General features: G+C 38.6%; 1 protein-coding gene across 2 annotated transcripts in view; it reads right to left on the bottom strand.

Annotated features, from left to right (window-relative positions):
* Positions 1-3,999: 3,999 nt before the first annotated feature.
* Positions 4,000-21,701, bottom strand: part of LPL (lipoprotein lipase) — a 29,600-nt gene continuing 11,898 nt past the window's right edge. Inside the window, exons 3-10 of one of the 2 annotated variants that reach the window (XM_077152687.1) lie at positions 21,160-21,339; positions 19,576-19,687; positions 18,605-18,838; positions 17,170-17,412; positions 15,145-15,265; positions 13,710-13,892; positions 11,493-11,597; positions 4,000-9,361 (exon numbers count right to left, since the gene is read on the bottom strand). In XM_077152687.1, coding sequence (XP_077008802.1) covers position 9,361; positions 11,493-11,597; positions 13,710-13,892; positions 15,145-15,265; positions 17,170-17,412; positions 18,605-18,838; positions 19,576-19,687; positions 21,160-21,339 — 1,179 coding nt within the window. In that variant the 3' untranslated portion in view covers positions 4,000-9,360. Of the gene's footprint in view, positions 9,362-9,658; positions 9,825-11,492; positions 11,598-13,709; positions 13,893-15,144; positions 15,266-17,169; positions 17,413-18,604; positions 18,839-19,575; positions 19,688-21,159; positions 21,340-21,701 lie in introns of those variants that run through there. The other variant, XM_077152686.1, reaches the window with a different exon arrangement.

Raw genomic sequence — 21,701 nt, 5'->3', positions numbered from 1 at the left:
TTGAGGCATTCACTTTAGTTTTAATTTTGCCCTACCACTGAGGTAAAAACTTTGTGTGTTCTAACAGATTCCCCATTAATTATGAGGCTTTCTAGTCTGTGAGCTGAGGACAAACATGACTTCAGGTCTCTGTGGGCTGTGGGTATCATTCCTTCTGTTCCTTCTGTGTGGTTCTTTCCCCGGCCTTGGGTAGTTTTCAAACACACATGCATGAGCACTGGTCAGAGCTCTGGAGTTCTCTTTCTAGGTATCTCTTTCCTCCCCAATACCCTGCAGGGCAAGTTCTAGCTGCCTTGGCCTCCCCTTGATCCTTAGCTCTGTCTCCTCAATTCAAGAACACTGCTGGGCTCCACCTGGGTGCCTTATCCTGCTCAGAAACCTTGAAACTCTCTAGACACCTGGAGATAGTAGGAATTACACGTGTGTTTCTCTTCTCTCAGGCACCACTGTCATTTGTTGCCTGATGTCCATTGTCTTGAGAACTATTATTTCACATATTTTCTCCAGTTTTTTAGTTTTTATCTTCCTCAGTTGGGGAGTGTTTTTGTTTGGAAAATGTGACAGAATGCAATATACCAGAAATGCTTTGGCTTTCACAGTGGGGATTTATTAGTTTATAATTTACAGTTCTCAGACTGTGACAATGTCAAAATCAAGGCAGCAACAGGACAATACTTTCTTCTTGGTGAAAGACTGCTGGCAATCTGGAATTCTTCTGTCATGTGGAAAGGCACATGGTGGTGTCTGCTGGTCCTTCTCTAGTGTGTTTTATTGCCTTCAGCTTCTCTGTATGTTTCTCTTTCTTAGCTTCTCTCTTAGTTTCTCTGGGCTTTTCCTCTCTTTTATTCTCTTGAAAAGGACTCCAGTGAAAGGATTAAGATCCCCCTTAAATGAAGTAGGTCACATCTCAATAGAAATAACCGGATCAAAGGGTCCCATCCATACTAGGTCTACACCCATGGGAATGGGTTAAAAGCACATGATATTTTCTGGGATATGTTACAGCTTCAAGCCATCACAAGAGGGTAAATTGTGTCCCTGTTACTTAATCTTGGGTGGAAAGAGACGTCCCTAGAGCTTCTTTTTATAACAAAGTCCATGCTTTGAAATTTATTAATGGCTCTCAGGGAATAAAATTTCAGTCTCCTTGAATAAAATGTTCCGCACTTCTCACAAAGACCACAATGATTTTTCGGGGTCATTTTTTCCGAATCCTGATTTTACGGAGAAGAAATTGAAACAGAGGGGTTGCCTAAGATTATACAAGTAGGAAGTAGCAAGGACTTAATTCAAACCTGATGTGCTTTTTGCAAAGCTCAGATTCTTTTCATTACTCCTTATTTCTTATATATAAAGTGAATTACTCAGGCCAAAGTTGGCATTTAAGACTAAATAAATGACAGCAGTCTTAAAAAAGCTTCAATATTGTGAATTTCAAAGACCTAAAGGCAAGGAGGTTTTTTCAACTGGGAGTAGAATTGATAATCTGCAACCTTCCTTCCTTCCTTCCTTCCTTCCTTCCTTCCTTCCTTCCTTCCTTCCTTCCTTCCTTCCTTCTTTCCTTCCACCCTCTGATTCTTTATTTTTTCTATTCATGTACTTTCATTTGCTTCATCAGATTCATCATCTGACAGGTGATTGAGATCAAAACCCTCTTTCCAGTCAGAAAAGTGATGAAGTGGTACTGCCAGCCAAGGCCAAGTAAGAAACAAATGGAACTGAGCTTTGACACACTGGTAATATGGTAGCTTGAAAATCACTCTTGGTAAACAGACCTCAGGATATTTTCTTTATAGATTATTCTTGCCTATTGTACAGCGTTTTTGAGCAACTTTATTTTCTCAATGAGTGCAGCTTAAGAATTGAGCGACTGCATATGTGCCCTCTGATCACTAGACGTTCTGGAGTTCAAGCTCACTCAACTTGGAAAAGGCCCAAAGAATGCTAAGAAAGTATAAACAAACCTCACGTCATTAAGCATGTGGCTAATCAGATATTTGGAATTTCAAATGTTGGTCTCTACTGGAACGGAAATGAAAACAGAAAGGGAAAGAAATAAAAGTTCATCTATTTTATTTCTTCAGTGCACGTTCATGAAGGAGAGGCAGCATAGCAGGGAAAAAACACTGTCTTTTTATCCTTCTATTTTATCTTCATATCTTAACTTCTGCTTTTTCCTAACCTCTTGGATTTTCCTAGCTTTTGGAAAGGTGACTTTGATGCACGTGGTGTGCCACTTCTAGCAACCCTGGCTGGCTCCAGGCACCGCAGGTCAATGCCTGGAATCTCTGCCCTCTGCATGTGTGCACACACACATCACCTGACGCCGCCTCCAGCATTGGTACTTCTGCATATGCAATGAGGGAGAGCAGATCGAATTTGGAATCTGAAGACCTAGATCTGAGTCATAGCATTGGTCTCTACCGAGATCCAGAGAAACTTGTTAACCTGCCTCAGGAAAAATAGCTGAGAAGCATTTGAATTATGCTTCAAACCCTGGTCTTCTTGTGTCTAAAGCCTTTCCAAGGATGGCTCTTTCCAAATATGGCTTTTATCCCTAAGAAAATCAGTGGAGAGTGCCTTTCTACTCAAGGGAGAGAATAAGTCAGAAGACAATTTTTCTGTTGTTGAAAACCTGGTTTGGGGATGTATTCAAGTATTGACCAAATTCCAGTTCACCAGACTATTACTCATTAGGGTTCCAGAACAGTCATAAGTGGTGTGAGGCATAGCCTGAGAATAGTTGGTACAAATATTGCATGTCTTAAATTCAGTGGGTACAGTTTGAATACTGATAAGGCAGGGTAGAGGCTTGGGGTATCCCAGAAATGCTATTAAGAATAAATTATTGGATAGTTTCCTTCAGTTATAATCATTCTGTTTTCCGAAAGTCTTTCCATAATAAACAAAATGAAAGCTTTATCTATAATATTTGTAATTATCTGTCTCTAAATATCTTGAGAAATCATTACAGATTTTATAAAACTGCATTGATTTTAAAGTTAACTAGGAGAACAAAATATGTGATCCATTCCACTTTTCTTATCATTTTTATTAAATCGTGAAATATAACATTTATACAAAAAACAATAAATTTCCAAGTACATTTTAACAAGCAGTTATTGAACAGATTTTAAAATTTGGTATGGGTTACAGTTCCACAATTTTTCATTGTTTCTTCTAGCTGCTCCAAGACACTAGAGACCAAAAGAAATATCAATATAATGATTCAGCAGTCATACTCATTTGTTGAATCCTATCTTCTCTGTTATAATCTTCTTTCTCTTTTTTTTCTTTTATGTGATAAATAACATATATACAAAAAAGCAATAATTTCAAAGTACATGACAACAATTAGTTGTAGAACGGATTTCAGAGTTTGGTATGGGTTACAGTTCCACATGATCTGTTTCACTTCAAGGGAAGAACATGGGTTAGGAAATCTGAGTAATTCTAAGTCCAAAAGGGGAAATCACTTGCCTAGAAATTTGTGAAATCATCATCCTCTCCCATTCTTTCCAAGGGGCACAAGGTACGGTTTGGAGGCCAGATATGTGGAGACAGCCATGTGACAGGGGAAAAGTCCACCCTGCCAGAGCAACAATTTTTAAAGTTATTTTATTCACATTCCTTCTCTTCACATCTCTTATTTTTCAGATTTATGGACAACTGAGAGCCTGAGACCCAGCTCAGCATTTTTCTAAGTTGTCCCCTATATTGGGGACAAACAGGTTCCAAATGAGACAGAAGATCTGCCAATTGAGGACTATGCTTGGAACACAGGAAGCTGTCCAGTAAGTATGGTCTGCACTTAGGAGGAAAATGTGAGCTCCTTTTTTGTCCCTTTACTTTAACCTGCTGCAGGAGACTGAGCACACGCCTTTTCAGAAAGCGTCAGTTCCTGAATTGAAGTGTGTAACAATACAATTGACTCCATGCCTGGAATAAAAGAAGAGGGAACATCTAGAGACTTGCAATCATGCCACTGGCCACTCAAACATAAAAAATTTCTAAACCACAAGAATCTCATGAGATTTTTGTGTGCAAAATGAGTTTCCTGGATGGCAATACTGTGGAAAGGAAAGAAGGAATTTAGTTGTAAGTTAGTTGTTTATTCTTAGTCTCAAATCTCATTAGCTTAAATATGACTTTTCATAAATAATCCTATTTTTTTTTCAGGAAAAAATGCATTATACATAAAAATAAAACAACAGTAAAAACAAAGGCCTTGGAACGATTACCCATTATCTTTTACCTTGCCAAAGACAGGGTGGGGAAATGATAGTGGAGGCGGGTCCTTCAACATATAGCTTTATATTTTTACATAAAATATAGCTATATATTTTTATAGCTTCCCTGGTTCCTTTAAAATATGATTTTCTAAATGTTTGATTTAAAAGAAACCACTGAAGATCCATCTAACAGGTGAAGCAAACTTCGTGTATTAGCTATCTATGCTATAGCATAACAAATCACCCCCAAATTTTGCCATTTAAAACAGCAAACATTTAGTATCCCAGCTTCTGTTGGTCAAGCATCTGGGAGAGATTTAGCTGGCTCAGGGTCTCAAACATTGACAACGAGGTTGCATGCTATGGCTGCCGTTTCTGAAGCTTTACTGAGTCTGGAGGAGCCACTTCCAGGCTCACTCATGTGGCTATGGCAGGCCTTAGTGCCTTACCATATGGGGGTCTCCATAGGACTGCTTGCAATGGGGATCCCCCAACAAGGATCCCCCCAGGGTGAGTGACCTGACAGAGAGAGACAGTAGGAGAGAGCTACCAAATGGAAGCTGCAATTCTTTTATTACTTAACTTGTGAAATGACATAACATCCCCTTGTCCTTGTCCTGTGGTCTCACAAATCATTGCAGGAGGGGTCTACACACAAGTGTGTATGGTGTGTATACCAGGAGGCAGGAATCATGGGGTCCACGTGCGGTTGGTCACTCTACTCTCCCAGCTGCTCTGCATACAGGTTTGGTCTGCTCACAGGGAGCTCATTAGCCAAGGACACTCGAATAGTAAAATAACGACTTGAGGTATTGTCAGCTACTTGGTATCCATACAAAAATACAGTGTTCTTACTAGGAAGCCTCACCACCATGCACATTCGATGTCACTTGTCACGGGGGTTGTATGGAATTAATGCAAATCCATTTCATCCTGGTAGAAGACTAAGGCACACACCTCCTGTTGGTATATTTACTGTGTTATGTTTGCATATGAAGCAGACTCATAATTCTGCACATGGTTTATCGTGTTTGGGAGGCAGAACAATGTAAAGGAGTACACACTGAGTTCTAAACCTGTAGGGGTCAGTTCTGTTTTCGTGACTAGCTGTGCAGAGTCAAGGAAGTCACTTCACCTCTCTGTGTTTACTATCTTGACTAAAAAGTGAAGGTGCTGTATTAGGTGATCTCTAGTAACGCTGCTACTTCTAAGAATGGTTGTTTGATATGATATTCTAATTGTAATAGAAAATTCCTAATAAGATTCATTTCAGAGGACAGCTGGATCTTTTTCAATGCCCTAAATCCAGTATATCCTTCTATTTTGTCTTCAGACGTTGGCATCTGCTTTTCACCTAACCCCTTGGATTTGCCCTCATTTCTGGAAAGTTAGCTTCGATGCACTGGTTTGTCACTTCTACTAACTGGAGGAGGCTCAACCTAGCAACCCGATGTCTAGAATTCCACCCTTTCTATAGTAAGAGAAATAGGTCACAAATAGGCCTGCAGTCTAACTGAATAAGGGCTAGGATGAGATATTTTAAATAGAACAAGGTTATGACAATGTTCACTTATGACAAACTACCATATGCTGGGCCCCTGGCATTGACAAGTCTTCTGTTAAAGGATGATGGACAGACACTGCAGAGGTTCCTTCTTTGGGTATAAGAGGGGTTTGCCATCAAAGTAAAGTTTTACAGGTCATGAAATATTGTTTGCATAGATCTTGAAGTGTAATTTTCATAGATCATACCTGAAGCTTATAGTGTCTCTCCATAGGTCTGCGTGTGTACATTATACAAAGCTTTAGTGAGGTACAATTTAAATACCATGAAATTCACCTATATTAACTATACAATTATAGTTACAAATTAGCAATTTACAGAACTGAGTCATCATTGCCACAATTGAATCTCCACCACCTAGAAAGATCCCGTATGTTCCTTTGTAATCAATAATCAACGCCCCTACTAGCTCCCAGACTCAGGTACCACCAGTTAGCTCTCTGTCTCTATAGATTTTCCCTTTTGTAAAAAATTTCGTATATATGGAATCATAAAATATGTGGTCTTTTGCATCTGGATTCTTTCACATAGTATAAAGTTTTTGAGATACATTCATGTTATAGCATGCATAGGTACTTTGCTCTTTTCATTTCTGAATAATATTCCATTGTATGAATAGTCTATATTTTGTTTATCTGTTCATCAGTTGATGGATATTTGAGTTGTTTCCACTTTATTATATTCCATTCCATTTTAATAAATAATGCCACCATGAATATTTATACACAAATCTTTGTGGGCACATGTTTTCATTTCTTTTGGGTATATACCTTGTAGTAGAATTACTGGGTCATAGGGTAATTCTAAGTTTCACTTTTTAAGAAACTGCCAACTTGTTTTCCAGAGCGGCTGTAGCATTTCATAAATCCCATCAGCAATGCATGCGGTTTCATGCTTCTCCACTCCTCACCAACATCTGTGATTGTCTATCTTTTTGATTATACAACTAGCACTGATGGGCAGTAGGCAAAGTGAAACTGAGGGGTCCCCTCCTGTCAAGGGGAGTCCAGCTCCAGAAGGCCCTATGCCTAACCAACAAGGAAGGTCTGGGTCACTGGTTACTGAAACAATAGTTTCCTAGACTCAATTCTTCCTGAAAGTACTAACATGCGATTCCTACTTAATTGCCTAGATGGGCTGTACACTCTTCTTTTTAATTGTCAAGACAACTCAATGTTCTAAAAAAATGTCCCCCCAATAACTCATTTAATTACACAGATGCCACTCACTCAATAGCTGATTACTAGACCTCAAAATAGAGACAATATACTCCAGAAAATGATCAAATTAATCTTTTACTTGTGCGAAAGCATATTACAAGCAAGGAAGGTCCTGTGCATTTTATTCAGGGACAATTCTGCACCATTTTCCACTATAATTAGTCTAAAGAATCCAAGATGATTCTAGGCTTTACATAAACATTAAACTTCACCTAAGGCTTTGTAACATAATGGGCACCGTAATTTTTAGAAGCTGTATTATTTACTGACTAGAGAGGTAACTCAGTAAATATTTGATGCATGAATCTGCCCGGAGAATAATACAAAATAATGACTTAGTATTATATCAAATTCTGTCAGTTTTATTAAAAGCAGATTTCATTTCTTCACATAGTTAAGAAGTTTCTTTTCTGTTTTTTTAAAGCCCATTTCATTGTGTTATTTCATGAGAGTATGTTGGCTCAGTGAGCTGTCACTGATAAAGATGTACAAAATTAGCACCACACTTCTATAAATGCACACAGCTACAATGACCTTTTCAATATGTACAAACAACTCCCTTTACACATACACACATGTATTTACAGCTAATAAATAACATTTAAAGCCAAAGCATCTTTTATATATATAGCGAAGTCTTTAGAAGCCAGAGTTCCCAGAGCCATATGCTGATTTGATGATTCTTAAGTTAATGCAACCTTGGTCAAAACCCAAATCCAGAAAATCAATAAATCAGCAATGAAGGAGGTGCCAACAACAAATCGCACATCATTTTATTTGTAGGAAGAATTCACTCCAAGCCTGCTGGTATCAATCACAACACTCTCCTACATTATATAGGAACAACCACATTTTTCAGATAAATGGCTGAACTTCTGGTGCCTCTGGAACTATTTCTACTCCATCATGCTACAATACATCCTTTGATAGTTTTACCTCCCAAACAATGCTGAGTAACACGCATATAGTCAGGGCTTTATATGTGAGTACGTGTTCATAGACCCACACACTTTCACAGTTTGGGTTCCCAGCAATAGCCTCTGGGATATTTGACTTCTGTATCATTTAAAATTAATATGTAGAAAAGCATTCTGAAAAGATGAGATCTAGTTTATAAATACTTGTTCACTCACTCGATTAGTTTTTAAAAACTATAACAATCCTCATGGCACTGTCATGTGGCTATGACAATCAAAGATTCTTTTCATTGTGCACAATGGTTTCTAAGCACTGCTCATGAATATGACCACTTACTTTACTACCTCTAGGTAGTAAAAATGTAGTCATTGTCTAGAATTTGTAGGAGTTCAGATGATGCAAAATTCTAACTTGAACATATATTTTCCCATTAAAATCAGAAAAGAAAGATACACACTCAAAGTATGGTTGAATCCCGACTGAAGTTAGCCTAAAATTGAAGAATAACTATTAGACGGTCAATAACTTATAGATGAATATAATTTTAAACATCTGATAATAAAATTATGGGAGTACTTCCTTTTCTCTAGAGTTCAAATTATGTGTCAGCTGAGGGCTACAGGCTCATTTTAAATACCTATCCAGGGAACACTGTTAAAATATAATCTTTTGAGAAAAAAAGGTGAGGTGGGGGGAGTTTGGGTAATAAACTGCAAAGTCTATTAAGAATTAATTGATCTAAATTTTCCATGTCAATTTCTTACTAGTTACAATGCAAGCCAGCCAGTGGCAGGGAGTGTTTGAAGGTTCAGTGCTTTATCAATCACATTCTCAGCCCTTCTCTCTAAATCCTTCCATCTTGGTTAACTCCTGGGCCACATCCCAGCGGCAGGAGGAGAGCCATTCAAAAAAAAAAAAAAAATATATATATATATATATATATATATGGGAATTTTCATTAGTAAGTGAATAGGCCTGACTTATGCCATGAAAAATCATTTTGTGTATTCAGACTCAGAGAAAAATTTGAGAAGGCACTGGTTCAGAAAACCCAGAATTCCAGTTAAAATATAAAGTTCCAATCAGTTTTAGGCTATGGCTAAATATGCCATATAAAGGACCCTTATTAGTTTACTATGGGCCAAACAATTCTTATTTCTTTCTCAAACGTCAAAATGCACTGCTTTCTATATCTGTTGCCTTTTAATGCTGGAAGATGTGCTATTTGGCCACCATACTCCTCAAATTCAATTAGCCTGTTCTTTGTATTTGCTGCCATCTCCTAAAATAACTAACAAGGATAGAGCTGGGATTAATACTCAGGGCATTCCACTTTTGAACACTGTGCATCTTTTGTAAAAGTTACTGCATTCACTTCATTCTTCACAGAATTCATGTGCTGTTCTGTCCGTAGGTTTGCCCTGTTTCTGAGAAAAAACAGAGGGAGAAGAAGTAATTTATTCACTGCCTAGCATTTTATAATCCTGTCCCCCCCCCACCGTTCTTATGATGAGAAGTCTTCAACTGGAAGTTCAGAACAAAGGTTGTGAGAACAAACTCAGGAAAGAAGCAGGTAAATGACAAGAGAAAATGGCAAGCTCAAAGAAATGAAAGACACTCTAAGATCCATTCAGCCAAGTCCCAGTAAGAAGTACCATTTTCAGAGGACTGAGCCAAATGATTTCAAAATTTAGGAGGATTTCTTACTTCTAAAACTTAACAAAATAAAAACCTGAAGAGTTAGCAGGAGAGAAAAAGAAACTTTTATTTGCTTGATTTTCATCACTGTGGAGATGAGTTGCAGAAGGTGATTTAGCTATTCATAATAGCTAGATTTTTCTTCATATGCCTGAAGAAAAGCGTGCCTAAATATCTGTTGTCTCAGTAATCCTGTAGTCGGATGAGGAATATATCATTAGACTTTCTCAGATAAATTCTTGTAACTTAATACAAATAAGATAACCAGAAATACTTATAAACAGCCGGAGTTCTTCCTTTCTCTCTTTTTTAATTTTTTTTACATAACACATATAGAGTTAAGCTTTGTGGAGAAAGTTTATGTGTGTACATATGTGTGTTTTTGTGTATGTTTGTGTGCGATATAAATGTATGTACATTGAACCTCATATAAGGGGTTCCTTTCTAGTAATTGAAGCAAATGTGAAATTGCCTCCGCTTCATGACCAGGAAAAATAATGCAATGAATCTCTTCGTAGAAAAGTCTCCACTTTGATAAGAATTGAGTTATTCTGCCTGGCTCAATACCAGTTGCTATGTTCCATTTCAAGTTTATCTTGAGTGATCTTACATTGATGTTTTTGATCCAGGTGGCCTCACGTTGTTATTCAAGTATACAGGTCATGATTCCACTTTTGTAAAAAATAAAAAAATATATAAATATTATGTATGCATACATGAAATTTGGCAGCATATAAATCAAAGTGTTAATTGTGGTTGTCTCTAAGTGATGGGATCAAGGTAATTTTATTCTTCCTTTGCCTGTTTTTTCTAAACTATCCACAGTGAACATGGATATATTACATTATAAAATACAAATTTAAAATAATAGGGATGTTCCAAATAGGGTCTTTAATGTACTGTTCTTAATACGCAATTCTCATTCTGTACTTTTGTCTGTAAATATAACTGGGAGGAGGGGACAAGCCAAAAGGCATAACTTTTCTCTCTTTCCAGGCAGTGTTGTGACCAGCCTTTCCCATTGTTTCTTGTGTCACTGGCTTGTATTACATGATCTAAACCTTCTCCCCTCTATAACTGTAAGCCATTAGCACTTGGCATCTGGCAAGGGAATGAGTGGAGGAATGAAAATGGCATATCCAGGGAATTCAGCAGGGTTGAGGGAAGGTCACATGCTTAGTTTCCATTTAGTACTGACGTTCTGGAAAGATTCAGCTGACAGCTGCCATGTGGATTAGACTTAAAGGTCAAATAAGAAAAAGCCAGGGAGTTGTGTTGTGATGAGAAGAACAGTCTCCTATCTTCTAACTCAATGCACTCTTTATCTTTAGGGCTTTGAGATGGGTGTTTGGTGGCTGCCCCTTTGACTTCCTGACCTGGGATCCACTAGCACTTGGAGGATGATGAAGGAACTATGCTGTTGCAAAGGACGGCATGAGATATTTTACTCCCCTGGATAAATTCCAAGAGCTGCACCCCTGACTCTGATGACAACTACCGAACTTGCGTTACATGCTCTGTAGTCAAGGTCTATAAGAGTAGCAGGGATGCAGTGGAGAAAAAAAGTGAAAGTGAAGATTTTGTGTTGGCTTAAAAAGTAAAACCTAAAAAAGTAGACCTGGGATAAAAGGGAATGGGGCTGGGATAAGGGCAGAAGGAGACATTAAAAAGAGGAAGCACTGCACAAAGCAAATGGGCTAGTTTGATGTCTAGGCAGAAGGGCTAAGAAAGACCATCTGAAGATTCTGATCATAAAAGTGAGGGCAGGGGTTAGTTATGGGGTGAGGAAGGGTGGTGGAAGCTGGATCCTGCAGGGTACCAGCCCAGGATGCCCAAAGAGATTTAGCCCGTGATGCTTACCAGCCAGACTTTTTATTCAGAGACTTGTCGTGGCATTTCACAAATACCACTGCTGACTTTCCTTTCTGGAGATGAGACACCTTCTCCCTGGAACAGAAGATCACCCTGTCGAAGAGAATGGATGTGAATATGCCATGTGGGACAATAAAAATGACTACTCAGAGGACTTAAGGGCAAAGACACAAACGGACATTTGCACACCAATGTTTATAGCAGCATTATTTACAATTACAAAGAGATGGAAACAGCCAAAATGTCCATCAACAGACGAGTGGCTAAACAAATTGTGGTATATACATACGATGGAATACTATGCAGCTTTAAGACAGAATAAACTTATGAAGCATGTAATAACATGGATGGACCTAGAGAACATTATTCTGAGTGAGACTAGCCAAAAACTAAAGGACAAATACTGTATGGTCCCACTGATGTGAACCGACATTAGAGAATAAACTTGGAATATGTCATTGGTAACAGAGACCAGCAGGAGTTAGAAACAGGGTAAGATAATGGATAATTGGAGCTGAAGGGATACAGACTATGCAACAAGACTGGATACAAAAACTCAAAAATGGACAGCACAATACTACCTAATTGTAATGTAATTATGTTAAAACACTGAATGAAGCTGCATCTGAGCTATAGTTTTTTGTTTGTTTGTTTTGTTTTTTTATATATATTTTTTGTATTTTTTATTTTTATTTTTTCTCTGTATTATCATTTTATTTCTTTTTCTGTTGTCTTGCTATTTCTTTTTCTAAATTGATGCAAATGTACTAAGAAATGATGATCATACATCTATGTGATGATATTAAGAATTACTGATTGCATATGTAGAATGGAATGATTTCTAAATGTTGTGTTAGTTAATTTTTTTTTTAATTAATAAAAAAAAATGACTATTCAAAAATGAATGGTTTGGTCAGGTCTGTTAAAATCCTACATGAGTGTTCTGGTTAGTTATTTTGATCCTTTCAATAATTAACTGCTAGCACTCTGGCTGTCCTGGTCAGTGATATGTGATTCCAAAGGGCTACTGGAGGGCCTAACCCACTGTTCAGCAATAGATGTAGTTAATCAATAGAGACATTCTGGGGCAGCCTCAGAATCACAAGGCTTTCTCTGAGAGTGGGCACAAGATCAAATCGACCACCTGGTAGTATCTGCTTTAGAAAAGTAGAGATCGGTCTTCAACAGACCCTGCTAGAGGAACAAATGTTCTGCATAGTCTTTCTATCCATGACACCTTTTTTTTGGTTATAAAAGCAAAGGACTTTGGCATAATAAGAAAGAGTCCTTTAATCCTGTATAGATTATTGTAATGCCTGGAAACACCCTAGAGTACATTAAGCAGATAGTTAAAAAGTATTGGCAAAGTCCCTTGAGGGATGGGAGAAAGAATATGGAATATTAAACCTTACCATCAGGGAATCTCCTGATACTGCATCAAACTTTAAGGACACCCAAATCAATAGGTCATGCCCTCAACCCTGAGCTTACTCTTGTGAAGCTTATGTAGGTAGCGGAGAAGCTTAAACTATCTATAGGTATGCCTAAGAGTTACTTCCAGAGGACCTCTGTTGTTGATCAGATGTGGCCTCACTCTCTAAGCCCAACTCTGCAAGTGAGAAAAAAAAAAGCAAAGGACTAAAGAGAAGTAGTCTGACAATCCTAACTTAAAGAGCTGTTTTTATTAACAATAAAATACCACACTATAGTTTGCAAAAGCCCCATGCACCAGTGCACAAGTTTCAAATCCTCCAGGGCTCTCTAGGCAATCCATTTTATAGATATTTGTGGGATGAGGGCAGGCAAGACAGGACGAGACAAAATGGGAATTTCATCCTTCTTGAAGAGGTTGGTTTTATTCAAAGTAACATCTCTGAGGTTTGCTTCATAATTTCTGTGCTGGTGAGAAACAGTGCTAAATGAGAAACCAGGGATTCTGACTTCTAATGCCTGCTCTTCCTCTGAATAACTGTGACCAATTCAGAGTTTAGGCTTTCCTCACATGAAATGCACAAATACTGTTACTTCCCCAGTGTGATAATAAAAGAATAATCCTTAAAAAAAAATCCTATGTACAATTACCTAGGTTATATGGACAAGACTTACTAAAGTTTCATTTGAATGTTGCAGGCTCCTGAAATGCTATTTACCTAGGTAATGATGGTAGAGTGAGTCTGAGTGAATGAAGGAAACAAAACTAATTACTTTTTTTGAGTCTCTCCAGCTTTTATTCTGATCTTCTCAATAGCATATTTGGGTCTGCTCCACCAGTCTGCCCAGCCGAAATACGAATCGCTGTTCCATTTAAGTTTCAACATTAGCAGTTCCCCAATATCCACCTCAGTGTAAATTAGGAAGGAATATGTCTTATTCGTGGAGACTTCAGGCCTAAATAAAAAGTCAACATATTTGGTTAGTTCTGGGAATCATCTTTGTTTGTTGTTTTTTTTTTTCCCCCTTTTTGTCGCCTCTTGAGATGTAAATAGTTTTATTGTTTGGGGGAAAATTTAAAAAATACAAAAAATGTCCAAAGAAACACTTAAGAAGAATGTCAGTGGCATTTGGTGTACCTTAGAAGTTATCCACCGCCATATAATCTACGGCAGCTTGTATCCTAACCATATGAACTACTAAATACAATTCTTAAAAGAGAAAAAAATCCACAAGTCAGTTGGAGAAATTATTTCCCTTTTCACATATTCCTTTCCAATCTGTATAGTTATGTGAACATAGTTTTACTTGATTGCAACCATAATGTACAAATACTTCTCAATTCTTCCCCTGTTTAATTAGTGTTTTAATGCCCACATTTTGCGGTATTTTACCCTCGATTTCTATAATTACAATTTTAAAAGCTGGTTGATGGTATTGATTGAAACCACAATTCACTTAACTATTGTTGTTTCTAATTTATGTTGTCATATGTTCCATTGCAATGAACTCCTTTTGCCATGCCATGTTTAAGAGAGTTTTGGTTGAATATTTTTTTAGGATAAATTACTTAAAAAGAGATTATTCCATTAAATGTAACACTACCTTATAGTTATTGAAAGTGCCTTCCTTACCTGAAGGATTCTACTAATTAACAATGCCCCCAGTGATGTATTTGTGTACCTACCTCACAGCCTCATGAGATGTGCATATTTTTAAAGGTTTGATCATTTAGCAATTATAAAATGATATCTTAAAGTTGCCTGAATCTTGTATTTCTTTCATCAATAGCAAGAAGTAAAACCTCATCTTTTACTTATGGGCTTTTTACTGTTTATACTTTCTCTATACATTGTATTTCCATCTACAGAGCGATTTCCTATTACTTTAACATCAAACCTTTGGAGAGAATTCATTTGTTGTTTTTTTTTTTTAAAATCAATTGTATTCAAGAAATAACCTGATAGAAAATGATACCAGGAAAAAGAACACAAAGACAGTAACTGAAAATAAAACGGCCCATTTGAAGAATTTCTTTTTTCTTAATATGAAATAGGACCAAGATCTCAATACTGAAATTCTAATTTCTTAAACTAGGTCCTGTTTTCTAGGTGTCCTACTCCACCTGTGCTCCTCGGAACAATGGTTACGGCAGGCAGCAGTTCCTGGTTAAACCCCCACACCGGATGTGACCTTGCTGGCTACTCACAGGGTGAAAGGGATGTTCTCACTCTCAGCCACAGTGCCATACAGAGAGATCTCGAAGGCTTGGTTGGTCTGCACATTATTTTCAGTCCCAGAAAAATGTATCTTCACTTGGTAATGGAAGACTGCAGAGGAGGAGGATGGAAGAGGTTCTGATCAGTCCTTAAGGAAGCACTCCAGACCCTAACAATCAGACCATTTAAGACCACAGAGTGTATCCCACCAGTAACCACACAGGAAGTGCACACACGCCTAGCTGTGTGGTTTGGAAGGATTTCTTCCTGTCTGTATAGTAATCACTTTTAGAAAGTTCAGATCGTGAATTCTACTACTTTTCAGAAAAGTATTTTTGTATTACATAAGAAAAATCCAAGTGTATCAGAATTCTGAGCTGCCCTAAAAAGCAGGCATCTTTGGTGGGGTTCTATGGAGATCAGTTCAAGAGACCATGCTGCTCTCCCCAAGCATTGCACCGTCACTTGGCCATCTGTCTCCTAGTACCTGCACCAAGCATATGTAGCATTTGTCACTGTATCACTATGTGACCATGTTTCTTCTTAAATGTTTAATGGGTATATCCTTATCTAGATCCTAAGCTCCTGGAAGTCAGAGGATGTGAAAGGCTCAAAGTAAAAATCATTTCATTGACTCATCAGTGAGACTCGGAGGACTATGTCACAAAGTTAGCTCCTAAAATGGGAGAGGGACTCTGCAGGGAAGCACGTTCCTCCCTGCTCTTTACTCCATCCCTACGAAAGCCCCTGAGAAAATGGGATGAGGGGAGATTACAGAGATAGGGCAGCAGGCTTAAGGTACAAAGAGAAATAGGACTTGGAGATAAACAGCCCTTGCAGTCACCACTACAAGCCAAAGCATGAGAAGCTGGGACTGATGAAGTACCAGCACTTAGCTTGGGGCCAGTTAACACTGACCAGCTCTGAGGGGCACTGGGCAGGATGAGGTTGCTGAGCAAGGAGTACCCTCAGAAGGTAAGTGTCTTTAAGAGACTGCTGTCCTTTTGCAGGTGCCTCCTTGTTCCTAAGAGTCAGAGAAACTGAGGGTTCTCGAATTGCCTAAAAGATTTCCTTGAATTAGGTGCTCCAAAGCCCCTTGCCACTAAGTGCATATCTAGAGATAACAACAGATCACCTTACAAATGGGTGCCTTCATCACTATATTCTACCATGGAAAACTATTCTTTATTATCCTCTCTTCCCTTTGGCTTCCAGTTAGACCCTACACCAGGCAGTCTTTTCTGAAATTAGTCCCTCTCAGCCAGATTTATCTGATCACCTTTTCTATTATTTCCCCTCCGTTCCTTTAGAACTTGCTCCAAGCAAGATGCTAACTTTGAAATTCAATTATGAAACAAATTCATGACAAGATGGAAATATCTTAGAAAGTCTGGTGTATTCTCCCCTCCCAGGCTTAGTTGTGTTTTAAGATGCAGATGGTTCTTGCCGTCATCAAAAGTAAATAGTCCGGGTAGGCAAAGTTTTTCTATGAAAGGTCGGATAGTAAATATTTTAGGCCTTGCGGGCCATATGGTCTCAGTCACAGCCACTCAATTCTGCTGTAGGAGCATGAAAGCTGGCACAGGTAATACATAAAGAAGTGTGTGTGCTGTGGTTTTAATGAAATTTCACTGCAAAAGCAGGCCTGTGGACCATGGTTTTCCAATCCCTGACTGAAAGGGTTAGGTTTCAGATTAGCTCTGAGTCTGGGGTTGATCCATGCAAATGGTCACAAATACAAAGGTAGGTGGCAAACAGGTGGTGCACTGGGGTCTTGGAGACAACTGGAATTACGACCTACAGTAAAATCCATCAGTGCAACTCCCTCCCTATTAACAGAAACACAAGAGAGGGCTCAGGGATTAGTTACATCCTTCCTTTATCTTCCCCCGAAAGGATATGACGCCATGAGTGTGATTGAAAAAAAAAAAGAAAAAATTAATGCATGTGATGCAGCGAGTGTGATAAAATATTATCATGCTCATTTGCCATATTGACAAGAGTCTCCAGCTTACCTTTGAAGGGCATCTGAGAACGAGTCTTCAGGTACATTTTGCTGCTTCTTTTGGCTCTGACTTTATTGATCTCGTAGCCCAAGTTGTTGCATCGGTTCTTTCTGCAACTCAGGCAGAGCCCTTTATCAAAGGCTTCCTTTGAATTGCACCGATAGGCCCTACTTGGGTTTTCTTCATTCAGCAGGGAGTCAATGAAAAGATGAATGGATCGCTCATGCGAACACTTCACTAGTTGGTCCACATCTAGGGAAAAATGGACACAAAGAAAATTTCAACTCTGCTAAAGTACACAAAGGAAGTTTCATTTTGCATATCTAAAATAGTCAAGACGTGGTGTTCTTGACTATAAAATAAAATGACCTCAGGGTCTATTCCTATGAATCGATGATAGTAGGTTCTTCTTAGGGAGGAAAGTCTTGGTATCAGCTGCTCCCCTACCTTCAAGAGTGCCAAAGTTGCAAGTTTACAGAAACGTTTCACCTCATATTTATGAATCTGTTTATGAAGCTGTAGTAATAGATAGCCAAGGTAGAATTTGATTTCCCCCAGTTCGTCTCATCTTCTTCTTTATAAAGAAAGCATCTAATGCTTCTAGATGCTTTTAGAAATGTACTTCTAGAAACCACATCATGAAGGGCATAATTGTTAAATGAATAGCATTTTATCATAGATTAGGGTTGGGTCCCTACTAATGATTTTTACATTAAATAAATTATAGAAATAATTAGCAATGTTAGAAAAGTTGAACTACTACCACATGCTTTTATAACAATTGAAAATAGTAATTTTATGTGGTATGTTCTCCAACATGTACACAAAAGCCCTGAGAATATTGACCCTAGGTAAGTACTTATGTCCTAAGGGCAGAGAGCCCTTAAATAAACCATAAATTTGACACAAGCTTACATGCTTATTAAAATAAATATTACGTGAATATTAAATTATTTTTTCTTCTTAATATCTTGGAAGATCTATTGCAGGGGAGCAGTGATTCAAATCTGATTTGTACCTCCCGTAATAAGGCCAGCAAAAGAAACTTGGATTTATTAACACCTTCTGTACTCTCAGTAAATTTCAAAATCTCTTCACTGTCTTTGCAACTCCATTCAAAGCATACAAATTTTTGGCCAGATAACATTTTTCTTGCTATTATTGAGGGCAGTGGTGTTTTCTTACCTAAATTCCATCTTTACTTTGCCTTGCTGCCATTAAGTGCAATAATCAATGTAGGCTACAATAAAATAAATCCGAGATATATAAGGAATCTGACCACAGAAAGTACTGACTCTAAGGTCATCGCTTCGACGTGATAGAACTTTTCAGAAATGTACCTTGGCCAAGCGTGCGGATGGCTTTGTGGGTAATGGTCAGGACACTGAGTGATTAAGGGTCAAGAACAAAGCTCATGTTTGATTCATTTCTAAGTCGTGTTTACCTCCAAGGCCTCTCTCTGCAATCACGCGAATCGCTTCCCCGATGTTACAGCCCGGTTGAAAAGTGCCTCCGTTCGGATAAATGTCAACATGCCCTACTGGTTTCTGGATCCCAATACTTCGGTCAGGTGAGCCTCTGGTGAAGGTGTGTAACACATCGACGAAGTCCGCGTCGTCGGGAGAGAGGCGGCTTGGAGCCTCAGCATACTCGAAGTTCGGTCCAGCTGGATCTAGGCCTTCACAGGAGAAAACAGGCCACACGGAATTTAAATCCTTTTTAATCACCATTAAATATCAAGTTAACATTCCACTGCTCTTCATTTGAATTGAAGTGGCAGCCGCTTAGATACTGATTAGCTCCTAGTCTATGGTAATGTGATCTTTAAATGACTCACAGAGCCATAAAAGTCAACTTGGATCCTTCTAAAATGGAATTTGAGTCTCTTAAACTAGCCGTTGTATAGCAATTTTTCATTTAGGATGTCTTGATTTCCTTTCATGAATTCTAAATTTGGAGAGAAGACCTTTAAATAGCGGTGGCTTCTTTCTCTCTCTAGACACGCCAAACCATCTGTTACGACTGGAATACATGACTGTCTTCCTTTTTCCAACCTGCCTCTGGTGTTGCTCCTTTAAACAGTTCCCATTATTGATCTGAGTGGCTACATGTGTGCAATTTACTGCACAGGCACAGAGCAGGAGGAGGAGAGACTCAGGATTCTCAGAGAAATCTTCCTATGCACTCATGCCAGTAGATGGCAAGCCCACAGGGGCAAGGGCCTGTATTTTATCTTATTCCTGAAAAACAGCCCTACCATGAGATAATCGGCGGGGTGTGTGTGTGTGTGTGTGTGTGTGTGTGTGTGTGTGTGGGGCACTTCTGCACATTTAACAAGTGCTGTTCTAAATCTCTTCTGGAACGCTGGCCATCTCAACTTTGTTTGCAATAGATGAGCAACTGCTATTTTCTTACCAGTAATTCTGTTGACTTTCTTTTTGGTCAGACTTCCTGCAATGCCAGCTGCATGGGCACCAAGGCTGTACCCCAAGAGATGGACATTTTCCAGAGGATAGTTAAATTCCTCCTTTGGAAGAGAAAAAGGGGGAAAAAGTTTTTTGCAAAGGATAGAAACTAAAGAAAATAAAATCAGTATTGTCTTCAAAATTAGGGACAGCTAAAAATGTATTCAACTTATTTCAATCTTGTGGTGCACATAAAAGAGATAAACACAGACTCGGAGATTTTCTCTTTAACAACATATTGAAATTAGAAAGTTTTCCTGTGTATCTGAAATTATATAAATTACATAATTGTGCAATCCATTATTCCCTACACTAAATAACCTGCATCACTTTATTCTTTAAGGTTACCCAAACAATGATTTATAATCAGAAAATGTAACGGTGGGAAGGAACTACAGACACATGCAGTCCAGCTGCCTTACATTACAGATGGGACACCTGAAGCCCAGGGAGGTGATCCAATTAGCCCGAGTTCACTCACCAGGTTAGCACAGAGCCAAGAAAAGAATATTTGTCCTCTGATGGACAATTTATTTTTATTTTTTTAAAAAATTTCCCCATATTTTATTGACATATATTCATTTATCATATATTCCATCCAAATTATACAATCAATATCTCCAAGCATCATCACTTAGTTGAACAATCATCATCACACTCACTTATAGATCATTTTCATTACTCCAAAAAGAGAATTATCAGATGGACACACAAAAAGGAAACCCAAAAGCCCCATGTCCCTTATTTTCCCCTATTACTGATGCCTAATATTGGTGTGGAATACCAGTTACTGTTCACGAAAGAATTTTAAGGTATTATGGACAGTTTACTTTTTACCACCAATTATCTGGCTTAAATAGCTTGACCCTGTCAGAGGATTAGCTTCCTTTCAACCCGAGGTACCAGTGCAAGGTAATGTCCAGAAGATGACCTCAGAGGGTCAAGATGGATAAAACTGTCCGCTAAAGTCAGAATGCTGGGTACCCACTACCTCATGTCCTACATGCCTTTGCTGCCATTTTCTTCCCCAATCCTTAACAAAAATCCGGATCTTTAATTCACAATAAGAAGAAATGCTGCCAATACTTTTGTCAGAGATTGGCATTCTAGTATAGGGGTCAAAAGCAGGATAAGATTCTCATGTGCCAGCCAACTGGTAGGGAAAGATTTGGCTGCACATTACATCTTCCCTCTGCCCTGAAATAACAAGCTTTTTGTCTGTCCTGCCCACTTAGTTCTTGGTCTCAGCAGATCTATTCATTAGGAAACTATTAAAGGACAAGGCTGGGCAACACTAGCCTTGGAATTGTAGTCTTTACATAATACTGCTTTTTGCTTAAAAAAGAGAGAGAGAAAGAGAGAGAGAGAGAGAGAGAGAGACAGAGAGAGAGAGAATGCCCCCACTGACCTTCTGAGGATTTGAATTGTCCCCTGGAAATGTCCACGTCTTAGTGAAAAGGAAGAAAGACCAGCCATTTGCCTACTCTAGCCAAGAGGTGTTGTGGACACAGAAGACTCCTTCGTGTGGTCTTACCTCCATCCAGTTGATAAATCTGGCCACGTCCTTTCCCACCAGCTTGGTGTGGCCTGCAGACACCGGGTAATGCTGCTGCGCCCGCAACAGCCAGTCCACGACAATGACATTGGAATCTGGTTCCCGCTTGTATAGGGCTGCCACAAGCTTTGGTACCCAACTCTCATACATCCCCGTTACCTGAAAACGAGGGCACAAGCTTGCTTAAAATGCCCCTCTACGACTCGTAATAGATTCAGCAATTGACTACACTTGTGTCCAGTGGAAACCCACAAAGAAGCCCTCTGGCTCAGAAGAAAATGAAATCCCAAAAGAATGTTTAGAGATGAGCCTGCCCCTTATGGGGCAGATCTGAGCATGCCAGAAAGAGAGATGTGATGGGCTCAGAAATGGGAGCTTATTATTTTTTAGATTTTGAAAGTTTGTTTATAAGTTGACAAAATTTCAATAATTTATACTGTTAGGAGGCAAGGTCGGTCTGATTCAGTTTAAAATTTGTACTAGCATTACAGGCTATTTTAAAAGAACTTTAGTTTAATTAC

This window comes from Tamandua tetradactyla, chromosome 3, assembly GCF_023851605.1.
Source record: "Tamandua tetradactyla isolate mTamTet1 chromosome 3, mTamTet1.pri, whole genome shotgun sequence".
NCBI classification, from domain to species: domain Eukaryota; kingdom Metazoa; phylum Chordata; class Mammalia; order Pilosa; family Myrmecophagidae; genus Tamandua; species Tamandua tetradactyla.
The sequence above is the reverse complement of the archived record's forward strand: the minus strand, read 5'-3'. Positions and strand labels throughout refer to the sequence as shown.